The sequence below is a fragment of the Symsagittifera roscoffensis genome, chromosome 3 (genome assembly GCF_963678635.1).
Source record: "Symsagittifera roscoffensis chromosome 3, txSymRosc1.1, whole genome shotgun sequence".
Lineage (NCBI taxonomy): Eukaryota > Metazoa > Xenacoelomorpha > Acoela > Convolutidae > Symsagittifera > Symsagittifera roscoffensis.
The window spans coordinates 67,354,120-67,366,387 of NC_087064.1; the positions used below are offsets into that span (position 1 = coordinate 67,354,120).

At 36.9% G+C, this 12,268-nt stretch overlaps 2 protein-coding genes across 2 annotated transcripts; both read left to right on the forward strand.

Annotated features, from left to right (window-relative positions):
- Positions 1 to 2,844: 2,844 nt before the first annotated feature.
- Positions 2,845 to 4,707, forward strand: LOC134842880 (WD repeat-containing protein 5-like). Its single transcript, XM_063859386.1, has 3 exons — positions 2,845 to 3,169; positions 3,529 to 3,744; positions 4,109 to 4,707. Exons 1-3 carry the CDS (start codon positions 2,923 to 2,925, stop codon positions 4,657 to 4,659), a joined length of 1,014 nt encoding a protein of 337 aa, XP_063715456.1. The 5' UTR covers positions 2,845 to 2,922; the 3' UTR covers positions 4,660 to 4,707.
- A 3,677-nt stretch (positions 4,708 to 8,384) lies between these two features.
- LOC134841793 (uncharacterized) lies at positions 8,385 to 10,510 on the forward strand. The gene is made up of 2 exons (XM_063857830.1): positions 8,385 to 8,422; positions 9,174 to 10,510. Exon 2 carries the CDS (start codon positions 9,290 to 9,292, stop codon positions 10,508 to 10,510), a length of 1,221 nt encoding a protein of 406 aa, XP_063713900.1. The 5' UTR covers positions 8,385 to 8,422; positions 9,174 to 9,289.
- Positions 10,511 to 12,268: the final 1,758 nt, after the last annotated feature.

A 12,268-nucleotide genomic window follows, 5' to 3' on the forward strand; every position in this document is an offset into this window, starting at 1 on the left:
TGTTCTCTGCTTTTTTTGTGTCTGAGTGGTTAATGGTACCTATGAAGTTTCCGTGGCGTAGTGGTTAGTGTCTACGACTCTTAATCTCTAGGTCTTGAGTTCGAATCTCAGAGGTTGACGAATTTTTGCTAATTCGAGGATTATTTCTAATTTCTGTTATTGAACTTTATAGAGCTGCTTTTTGTCGTCTTGAAAGTGTGTGCGAAGCGAAGCTTCGTCTCTGTTTTAAACTAGATTTGGTTTTAGAAAGAAGTGATTTGGATTTGAAGGAAAACCGGTTGAATATTGATATTTTGGCGAAAAATGGTTTGACCTTTTGATCAATTTTTCTAAGCTTGTGCTTGGGGTTTCTAATGTGATATTCGATACTCTGCTGTACAAAGCAATGCAAATTTTTATTCCGAGCGAGTCACCAGGCGAAGGCGAGGAATTATGGCGTAGGTTGGGTTTTGTGGCCCGATTTTAGGTAACTCGTGGGAAGTCGGCCGGGGTTTCTGTTTTCGTGTCATAATAAAGACCTATTGGTCGTAATCCTGATTTTGAAAAGCAGATATTAAATGGATCGAAGTGTTGCTATTCAGATTGTTATAGATCATCAAAGTGCATGAAATGGTGAAGCATGACAGAATATATATTTAAGCTTCTGAAATCATTTTTAAAAAAATTCAAATTAGAAGGCGTAATTTTCGTGAAAAGCGTGCAAAGCCGTAGTGTGTCAGCACCTGAGGTGTATTCAGTGAAAGAAAAAAAAGTTTTTCTTGTAAAGTATCAGAATTTGTTTTTGGCTATTTTCTTTTGATTGCCAATACGCTTTGGTTTAGCAAGCGTTATCATAAAGGGGCGAAGACTTTTTTACAGGCTTACAACTTGCTTAATAGAATAATTGAATCATTCGGTTGCTTGACTTATAGTCAATTCAAATTCAATGTCTTAATCTGCAAGTTTGGCTCGGAGGTAACGTCCATGCTTGGTACTGGAAGGTCCAGATTTCAAATTTTTCTGATACGAAAAATTTGCGATGTACGGTATAAATGTCAATGACCGTGAACAAGACACTTCTAAGGCTTGTTTGATTTTTTGTTTTAGCAGAAAAAAAAATCGAAATTGGCTTACTCCAAATTTGATTTTCTGCGGTTTCATTTTTTGAATTTTAAAAATCAATTTCCATTTTTTTGGTAAAAGAAGAAGGCAAATAACGCTCTCCAGCTACCAAAGAAAAAGATCCTATGGATCCAGTTTTCCCCCATTAGGCTAGTGTTATTGCACTTGCGATTAGCAAGCGTTATCAAATCGAAATATAGACTTTTTATAACGTTAATAACTTTTTTTTACCAGAAGCATTTGAGTCAATTGGTATCTTGTTTCAGATTGAATTCAAATTTCTAAGCGTCTTTTTGGCACTCTTAGTCTGGAGGTAACGGATACGCCTGGTACGCCAAAGTTCCTGGGTTTGAATATGACAGGACCTATTTTTTTTAAAACGAGAAATAGTCCGTTTCAAAGAAAATTGTCGGCTTATTATTGTCTGTTTATGTTTTGTCGGCTGAGTTGCCATATTGCAGAATTGTGTTTTTTACATTATAGTTGCTTTTAGTGTTCTGATTCACCTGTTGTTTGTATTTTTACTAGACTGACTTCGCATTTTTTAATTTTTTTTCGATGAAATACTTTTTTCTGCCTTAATGATTTCGACTTGTTTTTCTATTTTTATTGGCTTTTTGAACTAAATTTGAGTCGTTTCAACGGAAACAAATTTTTTATGCTCACTGGATCTTAGAACATACCGAAAATGATAACATTTTCATGATAACAATTTTTTCCGGCTTTTTTTCTCCTTTTTTCGGCTTGATAGGTTTCAGTCTGTATTATATCGGCTTATTGGCCTGATATTGTTTAGTTTGACGAGCAAATAAAGTTTTATGAGTGTTTTGAGAGTGAGGTGGACTTATTATCTTTTCAGAAGTCTGAAGTCTTGTTGATTTTTGTTGGCCTAAAGGAATTCTGACAAGGTATTTTCGGCTTTGTTACCGCTGAGTACATTATCTTCCGATGCTTATTCCTCATTCGATTATCTTGGCATGTTTTCGTTTCAAATTAGCCTTATTCATTTTGACAGATCTATTGTTTCAATCTTTTAAATTTTTTCATTTTTTTTCCTGTTTGGTATCGCAAGTGGTGCGAAGCTCGGCTTCGCCTCTGTGTCAAATAAGTTTCGATCAAAAATGTTTCGATGAAATTCAAAGAGCTCTAAGGTGGTATATATATTTTTTTGAATTAGAATGTTGAATTTTTTTCTGAAAACATGCCAGTCTTCATTCTTTTTTTCTTGCGTCCATTGACACTTTTCCAACGGTCTTTTGGCTGTTTCGTTTTTTTTATTTGTTTTATTTCATTTTTAATCACAAGAAAGCAATCAGTGAAACCTCGCTGTAAATTTTCATCCTTACTGGATTATATCGCAATTTTATCTGACTGCAAAGATTTTTTTTCAAAGTATAATTTCCCATTTTCACGAATGGTTACTTAGTCTTGTTTGAGTTTCTCAAATACTATTTTATGAATCGATATAATATTAGAAATTGGCGGCACCGTGCCTATTTTTAAAATTTCATTAGTTTTTGGAAAATATAAGTGTCGCAGAAATGAAAATATGAAAAGTGATTGTTCCTCGCCTGAACACTTGGCATATATTTTTGTCTATGCGAATCTATGTTGACGATCGCTCATCACGGTTGCAGGGTTTCCAGTGATACCCACCTCCTTGTTTCGGCAAAATAGATGGAATCGATTTCCCCCATGGAAGCAATGCCCAAAATAGCAAGGAAGAAGGATGGCCGGGGGCTAATAAAAAAGTATATTTTGCACTTAATTTTCGCAGTAAGGATCAGTTTTATTTAATCAATATTGTTTCCGAGAATTGTCATGACTCTCGATGAAGATACAACACACAAGCAGTCGGTTGCGGATCCAGTGCTTTCGGGTGTGAACAGTATTGCGAAACCTAATTACGAGTTGAAGTACACTTTGAGTGGCCACACGAGAAGTGTGTCGGCTGTCAAGTTCAGTCCCTGTGGTGACTGGTTGGCCACAGTATCTGCTGATAAACTTCTCAAGATATGGTCCGCACATGACGGCAAATTCGAGAAGACAATCTCAGGACACAAGTTGGGTACGTTTCAAAAGTAACTTGGATAAAAATTATTTTTCAGTTAGATAGTGATATGGAGTAAATTTTTGCTTCTTTTTTGTAAGCAAATATTCTTAATTTCAATGGGTACTTGTCGCAAACATGGAAAGTTATCCGAACATTTTTGACGCTTTGTTATTAATAAATAGAAAAATATCTTAATAAAAGTTGCTATAAGATGAAATCCGACAAGCATTTAACCTCAGTCTGATGACTTTTTGGTTTTCTCCCAAGCCTAACTAAATCGTAAACGTAATATTTCATACTGCGTTTGTCTATGATTTTCTGTTTATGCTCGAAAGTAAAATGATTAGTATAATAAGCTCTAAGAGGGGATTTAGGAATATCCGACGTCTGCTGGAGTTCTGACTCGCGTCTGTTGTGCACTGCGTCCGATGACAAGACCCTCAAAATGTGGGACTTCAGCTCCGGCAAGTGTGTGAAGACACTGAAGGGCCACAACAGCTACGTGTTCTGCTGCAAATTCAACCCACAGTCAAACATCGTCGCCTCTGGCTCATTCGACGAGTCCATCCGGATTTGGGATGTCAAGACAGGTTGGCAAAGTTTTCATACAAAATGCCCAGTTTTCGTTGTATATTAACCCAAAAACGCGAATCGAAGTCATTTACAAATTGTTAGTTGTTTTAGAAGCTGGAATTTGTAAATATAAGACTGCAAATTGAAATCTATTTTTCCACAAGAAAAAAGAATCAGCTTTTGAGCTGTGGTGGGTGACTAGTGGTGTGGCCTTAAATAAGCTAACTGTATTTTTTATTAATCCGGGATCGCATTTAAGTCCTTTCTTTAATAAACGAGCACCGATCCTGATTTGTCTAAATTAGAAAGCGCGTCATACCCACCCTCTATAATTGCCCCCGGGATTAATGCCAGATCTTTTACTTCATAAAAGTTTTGCAGGTACCTCTTTGAGACTCCTGCCCGCCCATGGAGAACCAATCACATCCTGCGACTTCAACCGGGACGGAAGTCTGCTTGTCTCCTGCAGCTACGATGGACTCTGTCGCATCTGGGATGCCGGATCAGGCCAGTGTTTCAAGACCATTGTCAACCATCCCGATAATCCGTCAGTCGGACATGTCAAATTCACCCCTAATGGAAAGTTCCTCTTGGCATCAACTATGGACAGTCATATAAAACTATGGGACTACAGCCAAGGCAAGCCGAAGAAACGATACACGGGTCATAAAAATGAGAAATATTGTCTGTTTTCCTGTGTGTCGCATACGGGTAACGGAGTGTACATTGTGTCGGGCTCAGAAGACAATCAGATATATATTTGGGAGATGAACTCGAGACAGATTGTTCAGAAATTGACTGGACACACTGATATTGTAGTAAGCGTTGATGCTCACCCACAGAACAATTTATTGGCTTCAGGGTCGCTAGAAAATGACAAAACTGTGAAACTTTGGAGGTCAAACAATGAACGCTTTGTTTCTGTAAACTGAACGATTTGTCTTTTTAGTTAAATTATTTGAAAAAACTCTTTCAATGTATTATATGACCAGCCCTGTGGGGTCGATAAGGAATTATTGCATAGTTTTTTGAGGACCAAAATTATTTTGTTTTGTGTCAAACTTACGAAAGCGAATTTTTATGAGAGGCAATTTTTTTCTATAAATAAGTTCGTTCCTTCAATTGTTCAGTTATGTGTTCAGTTCAGCTTCTCGTTAGTGATTTTGAATTTAATGAGCTCTATCCGCTGGATTGAAGCACATTGTTGCTGTTGGTCTTTAGTTTTTAGAGGTAGTATCCTTGAGGCAGTGCAGTGTTAATGCACATGTTAAGAAATCAAGAGGTCCGCGGTTCGAGGCAAATCCTTTAAGCTCTTAATTTTTCTTTTAAGGATCTAGTTTCTGTCTTTTGCAGTTAAAGTTTTTTTATGAGTCGATGAACTAATTTAAATTTTTATACAGTGCTGATTTGAATTATCCGGACAAATCGAACAAAACTTGAATTTTCAAACACGTTTTTCTCAAATTGCGTAAAGATTAGACAAAAAGTGAAGAGAACAAAAGTTGCTTAGAATTTCATCAGAATTAATATGGTGCAATTTTTTCTCTGAATTTCTCCACCAAAATTTTACTTCAAAAATGAGTCATTTTGGCTTTTTTTAATTATTCAAGAATTACGTTGAAACTACTTTGGTTATAGATGAGAAAAGTATATCACAAGAAGCCTCTTACAGGATACTAAAAGTTGCTTAAAATTTGAGCAGAATTAATAAGGTTTTAAAATTTTGGTTGAGAATTTCAGAGAAAAAAAAATTGCACCATATTAATTCTGATGAAATTCTGAGCAACTTTTGTTCTCTTCAATTTTTGTCTAATCTTAACCCAATTGGAGAAAAACGTGTTTGAAAATTCAAGTTTTGTTCGTTTTGTCCAGGTAAGTTAAATCAGCACTGTATATAGGTCGCGATGATTTTGTTTTCACTAAAAGTCATAAAATTTGTTCAAGCTCGAATTCACTTTTTCGCGGTTTTACTTTTTTTCAAATTTCAGTTCATTTGCTTTTTTGAAAGGAAGGCAAAATCTATTATTGATTTCTGATTATGAACCTGGAATTTAATTTTCAGGTTATCCAGCGAAATAAAAATTTTATCCATTGAGAGTATCTATTTTTTCTTTGAAATTCGAAAGTTGAGATTTTCTCAAAAAATCAAGTCGGTTTTTTTCCTGGTAAATTGGGTTCATTGACTTTTTCATCCGTCTGTTGGCTAATTGCGTTCATTGACTTTTCCATCCGTCTGTTGGCTTTGTTGAAGTTTTTTAAAATTTTTTGGTTAAATTAGCTAAGTTTATCTTTCGTATTTCCATTTCGTATTTCCATTCGTTACATAGAATCCGAATAGGTTTTTTTTACGTTTGCAATTAGCAAGCGTTATCAAATCGGATTTACGACATTTTTTGGGTTAACAACTAATTTAACAAAATCATTGGAATCTCTAGAATTCATTCACGTGCAGTCCTTCCACTCACGTGCTCTCATGCTCAATCTCCGGCACAGAAGTATTAACTACGTAATAACTAGTTACTGTAGGGTAGTTTCAGGGGAACTTGAAACTACTTGAAGTTTTGAACAAAATCAGTTTTTTTTCGGCTCAACTGGTGTCTGCTCAAAAATTGGCGGTCTTGTTTCCGCTTCGTAACGTTTGTTCAGTTGCTAATTTGAGTTTCAATCGTCTTGCTAAACAGGTTTGCCTAGAGTTCCTGTTTCATAAAAGAGGTATAATGCAAAAGTATGGGATTGGGTTTTTTGAGACGCGTTGAAAAGTTTTATCACTTTTTGCAAAAAAAACATTTCTCAAAATTTTTATAACGATTTTCAAAAAATTTTTCATAAAAAGACCGCCCACATTTTTGTATACTTGTATACTGCCATGGTCTCTTTTTGCTTTACACCGAAAAGTCTCTGGGGGAATATTTGACCTATATTTTTGATTTTTGTTCGTTTTCTCATAAAATAGCCTACCAAATCTGAAACTTTGGTTTCAATGAACTGAACGGACTTGAGAGCTCTCCTCCTTAAGCTGTTACGTCCAAAAATTTTTAGACATTAAGTCAGAACCCTCGGAAAGTCAATTTTTTGATTTTTGACCATTTTTTAAATCTTTTTTATAACTTCCTCGAACTCTAACCTCGAAACCTGAGGTTGTGGGTTCAATGGAGATAACGGGTAGCGGGAAGCTCCCCTTCATTAGCGGCCAGTCACAGCATTTTTACACGAAAATTTAACTTCCTCGGAAAAGTCAATTTTTTCAGCGTTTTTCTTTTAAATTCGATTTTACCAGATAATACACTCCCATATCCGAGATCTAGGTTCAATCCAAAGAACTGGTTCTAGCAAGCGCCTTTGAATATAGTTGGTCTAATCGACACAACAGGTTCTTGGAAGCTTACCTATTTAATTCACTACGCCCAGTTTTTTTTTAATAAAAAAAATCATGGTCTCTAACTAGTGAAAAATTTGGATCTTTGACCGCTTTTAAGAAAATTTCGACTATTCGAAAATTACCGTGCCAATTTTCAGTTTGAGTGTTCAATTGCGAAACACGATTTCGAGAATCTTCTCTTCTTTACCGGCTACGACCTGCTTTCAGCAGAAAAACGGTTTCGTAAAGTCCACCCTTTGAATTTAAACCGTTTTTTAGAAATTTTTTGAATTTTCTTAAAAACTACCCTATCAAATTCTGGGAAAAAATTCAATCGAAAGAAGCGGTTGTGCGATGTTTTCCTGCAGAAGCAGTCATTCATTTCTAGGAGAATGGTTTTTTTTTGAAAAGTTCCATAATCTCAAAAATTTTCACTCCTCTTACTTGTTGTAGAGAAACAACTAAGCCTCTGTGTAAAACGGTCGGCTAGTGATTTTTTTACTACTAGAGAATGGATTAGAAAAGAAATGAAAATGAACTCCCAGTTTTCGATCTCGTAACTCAGTTTAAAAAGTTAAACGAACGTTTAAAACGGCACTGTTGAAAAGTGACTTGCGTTATTGAGAGCCCCTTCTTTTCTAATTATTCTGTGTTAATCCCCTACACCCCCAAATCCGATATTCACTTTTGAGCGGAGGCTATAAGTTCAACTTGAGAAGACGTATTACGCTGGCATATTATTACATTAGCTAATTCTTAACACCGCCGGACAAACGCTAGCTAGGAACAAAGGGTCCTTTCTACTTTCTCTTTTAGAAAGTAAACTGAAATTTGCATTAACATTTCAATACATGAAGGTTATCTATTTAAAACATCAACTTAGGCATATAAGGTTTATAGCTTAAACTATAAGGCCAGCGATAAATGAAAGTTGCCTCTTAGACTACAAGAAAGTATCATCTAACTTAGCAGAGCAGTTAAGAGCTTTGGGATGAAACTGAGAGAGATTGAACGGAATGAAAACTGGTAGTTTTTTTAGTTCACTTCGAAAGTCACTTTAGGCGATTGGAGCGATTTCATGCATTCACCTAATCAGAAGCAAATTGTGAAATTAGTCGTTTTGTGAAAGTTTTAACTATTGAGACCGCAAATTAATGAGAAGCTAATTTTTCAATCGCATTCCTTTCACTGCTGTTACATGCAGTGAGAAATTGGAAAAAATGTAGGCGGCCGCAAAATGCTCCTTTTATTGAAAAGATAGAACGATATTTTTATTTAGTGCTAGATATCTTATCATATGACCACAATCACATGGTACGCGACTGCCAATTCTACTGGTAAATCTGTTTTGTTTCCACAAAAGTATCTCAGAGCTTGATGTTTTTTGTTAATTTTACATTCGGTTCTTTTTAAGCACGTTATTCACTGGCAATAAAACTTTCGAAAGGGATCAATTGAGCAATCCCCCCCCCCCCCCCGTAATGACCAATTGAGCTATCTCCCCCCCCCAGCAAAAACGAATAAACTCCTCAAAAAGACGTCAGCAAACGGAAGTAGATGAATGTTTTGTTTATAGCACGCAATCATTTGACCGAATGAAGTTTTTTTTATACGAGTATTGAGAAAAATTTTGGAAAAAACTCGAAATATATGAATTTTTTTTTGCAAATTTTTGTATAAGCGACCATAGCCTCATCGAGGAAAGCGACTTACCAGGGTTGGTGCTCTAGCCTTGTATCTGAATAGCAAAAACGGTTCTCCGCAGCACCTTAATATTGTACGCAAAAGCTTTTTGTCATTTTAAGAAAAAAAAGGCGCTTTTTATGCCTGATTTATTGATTTTTTTTTCCATTTGAATGAAACTTTTGAGCTTTGATATTGTGAATTTTGGCTTTCCACAGTCGTTCGATAAATGATAAACGTTTATTGTTAACTAATAAAAAAGGTGTTGCTGATTCAATGAAAATTATGCTGGTTTTGCTATACTTTCGAAGGATCAATTGAGCAATCTGCCCCCCCCCCCCCCCCCACGCGAGAATGGGGGGGGGGGGGGGGGCAGATTGCTCAATTGATCCTTCGAAAGTATAGCAAAACCAGCATAATTTTCATTGAATCAGCAACACCTTTTTTATTAGTTAACAATAAACGTTTATCATTTTGGTTTATTCGAAGTTGAAAACAGCAATGATAGAGAGTGGCATGGCATGCGCGAATTCCACAAGGAGCTGGAAAACTTCGAGTTAGACCTGCCGGGAAGAGAAAAAGTTTCTTTCAATAATAATGCGAGACTCCTGGAGATCATGCGATCCCAGTACCCTAATTGGGAAGAGGCGGGAAAAGTTACCTCAATTCCGATAGCCAGGATACCGAGGCTGTTTCTGAAAAATGTCTACATGTCCAAGGACCAGCAAAAAGAGTTCCACCCTCTTCAAAAGGGCGAAGAAGGTGAAATAAAAATCTACCAGTTACTTCTGGAAAGTCTCGATAAAAATCGGAAGGGAGTTTTAGTGCTTTCGAAAGTAAACGGACGAGAAATGTTTGCCACAACATCGGCGCAGGTTGAAATTGACACAGTTTTGATTCATCCCGCTAAAGGAGTTTTTCTGTTTAATATAAAAGCCCAAGGAGGCAAGGGGTTGACCCCACAGAAAGTTGAAAAGGACTTCAAGAAGCATTCCAACTTTCTTCGCATGCTCATGCAATATGGCTACGAAAACGAAACCGACTTTCCCCCGATACATTCAGTTTACTGCCATTTAGTTGATGACAACAAAGAAAAATTCGAGGGTATCTCAAAACAGCTGGGCGGCGCGCTTTTGATTTGCACCAAATCAGACTTGAAGCCGGAAACATTTTGCTCATCGTGGAGTCAGAAGTTAGATGGAGTTCCGGACTTCGATCACAAGTTAACGGAGATCTTTGAGGTGTTCATAGCTCGACTGGCGGCTTTAAACTCTATTGAAGGTTCACTTGCCCTAATTCACGATCAGATCAGTACGAACTACGCTCAAGCGACCAATAAAAACAAAAATCAGTTTGGGACGACCGATGAAGACACAAAAGCAGTTCTAAATGAGGCCTCAAGAACAAGTATCAACTCCAAGAAGAGGGATCGCTATATTATCTGGAAACCTGAACAAGTTCAGATAATATCAACTGTTGTTGAGCATTTGCAGGATCCTAGCCGAGAAGGTTTGAGGCTTCTCGTTAGAGGATGTAAAGGATCGGGAAAAACGATGCTCCTAATCTTTCTCGCAAAAATTGCAGTCAAGATAATTGAAAGTCAGCACCCTGGCCAAAATAACCATGGCAAAGTGGTTGTTTATAACGGAGACTCATTGACTCGCAAATATGTCTCAGAGAAATTGGAGCATCTTCTTGAACCATCTGGTGTCATTGTAGACGCCGCGGGTAAATATGTTTGAAAATCATAATACTAAATCCATATAAACGGGGTTCAATGACATTCTACCCTCGCCATTGTACCCTATACTATCCTACACCATGTTCCAATCTGTCCCATTTTCAAAGAGATCAGTGAACCATTAATTTTGATAAAAGAATAATTACCGCTCGTGAATTACTTAACAACACAACCAACGTAAAATTTGTTTCTTCCTAATCAGTGTGAGTTCGTTCAAAGTATGAACGAACCGAAATTTAAATCTGATTGCATCACAAGAATGTCACTGCGCCTTATTCTTAAGCGAGCAAAATTCATGTATCACTGAGTCGCTATAGCTTAGTGGATAATGCAAGTGGGTTAGTATGCCAAGATTGAAAGATCAACGCACCGCGAAGTCAAATGTAACTGAAATTTAGACAAGACTACTCGTGTCAGGGCAAAGCCCTGAATGTTCCGACTGCCTTTTAAGGTTTATGGAGCAGTAATAACATTAAAAATTGGAACGTAAAAAAATGAAAATTTTTTTTTCTTTAAAATTTGAAGTTTTTTATGAAAATCATCCCCCCACACGCCATATAAAGTACAAAAGGATAGATTTCGTTCCTTGTAACAAATCAATTATGGCAAATAAGCTTCTTTCAACCAATTTAGAACGATTAACTCTCCTCTTACGCGTTAATAGCGCGAAATATATCGCGCGTTAATTGTCCCAAATTGGCCAAAATGCCAATCTTTAAACCCCCATAACTTTACGAAAAATGATCACAGGTGAAATATCTTTTCAAATTTGAGCTCAAGCAAACAATACCTTTCGAATGATATAAAAAAATTCCGTCAAAAACGGCTAGTTAAAAAGTCGAAATTTGTCTGAAGAAAAAAAAACCCACCCCGAGCACAAATATTCCGTTACTTTCGTATCGAAAGTCGGAACAAAAATGCTACGGTTGATGTGGCGAGAGAGATTGGAAAAATTTTGGATAAAAACCTCTATAGCCTACAAAAATACCAATTGTCTAACGTGCCGGGAACCTTTGAAAATATACATATTAGGAAAATCAATTGAATCAAGTAACTCAACGGGTCCAGGGAATACACAACCTACCAACTGCTCGATATGTTACTCATTTTATGGTTCCAGTCTCTACTTATGTGACTTGAGTTGATGTTTCCCCATTGCTTTTACAATTTTGATTTTCTGGTTTGCAGCAAGCATCCTGCTTAATCTGATCCAAGAAGATATTATGGGAGAGGTGGCTGCCCTAAAAGAGCGCATTAACGCAGAGATGCCATATCTACACGGCATTTGTCGTTCGTGTAAGTCATGTGGAGGCTGCTTTTTCAGATTGAGTGGTTCCATAGTAGGTCGGGACAATCGCTTCCGATTGTTTATTCTTTGATTCAGTCGCGTTGGAAATCAGACGCTATTTCGTCCAGTTTTTCGTGAATAGTAGCGTCCGGCTCGAAACGATCTGCCATTCTTTCAGCAACCAAGTCACGAGGGACGAAGCTGGTGGCTGTTTATTGTCATCGTGCAAAATTGTGTGCGATATTGGCTGCGTATTTTTGTTTAACGCAGTCTTCATTCTTGTCGCCAATTAAACCGCAATAAAATCACTCAAACTTCTCACAGAATGCGGAAATTTCTTCGTTTTAATCCGATTTTCCAAAAAGTTTTCTCCTAGAAGCGCCTAGATTTTCCTAGAAGCTCACTGTAGTTTTCTCTCCGGACAGGTTGCTTCTTTTTCTTAAAGGTTCTTTGGTGTACATGCGTTGAGCT

Coding starts and splice junctions, on each gene's coding strand:
- LOC134842880 (XM_063859386.1), top strand. CDS start 2,923: ATGACTCTCGATGAAGATACAACACACAAGCAGTCGGTTGCGGATCCA. Junction 3,170..3,528: donor AATCTCAGGACACAAGTTGG/GTACGTTTCAAA, acceptor GAGGGGATTTAG/GAATATCCGACGTCTGCTGG. Junction 3,745..4,108: donor GATTTGGGATGTCAAGACAG/GTTGGCAAAGTT, acceptor AAAGTTTTGCAG/GTACCTCTTTGAGACTCCTG.
- LOC134841793 (XM_063857830.1), top strand. CDS start 9,290: ATGCGCGAATTCCACAAGGAGCTGGAAAACTTCGAGTTAGACCTGCCG.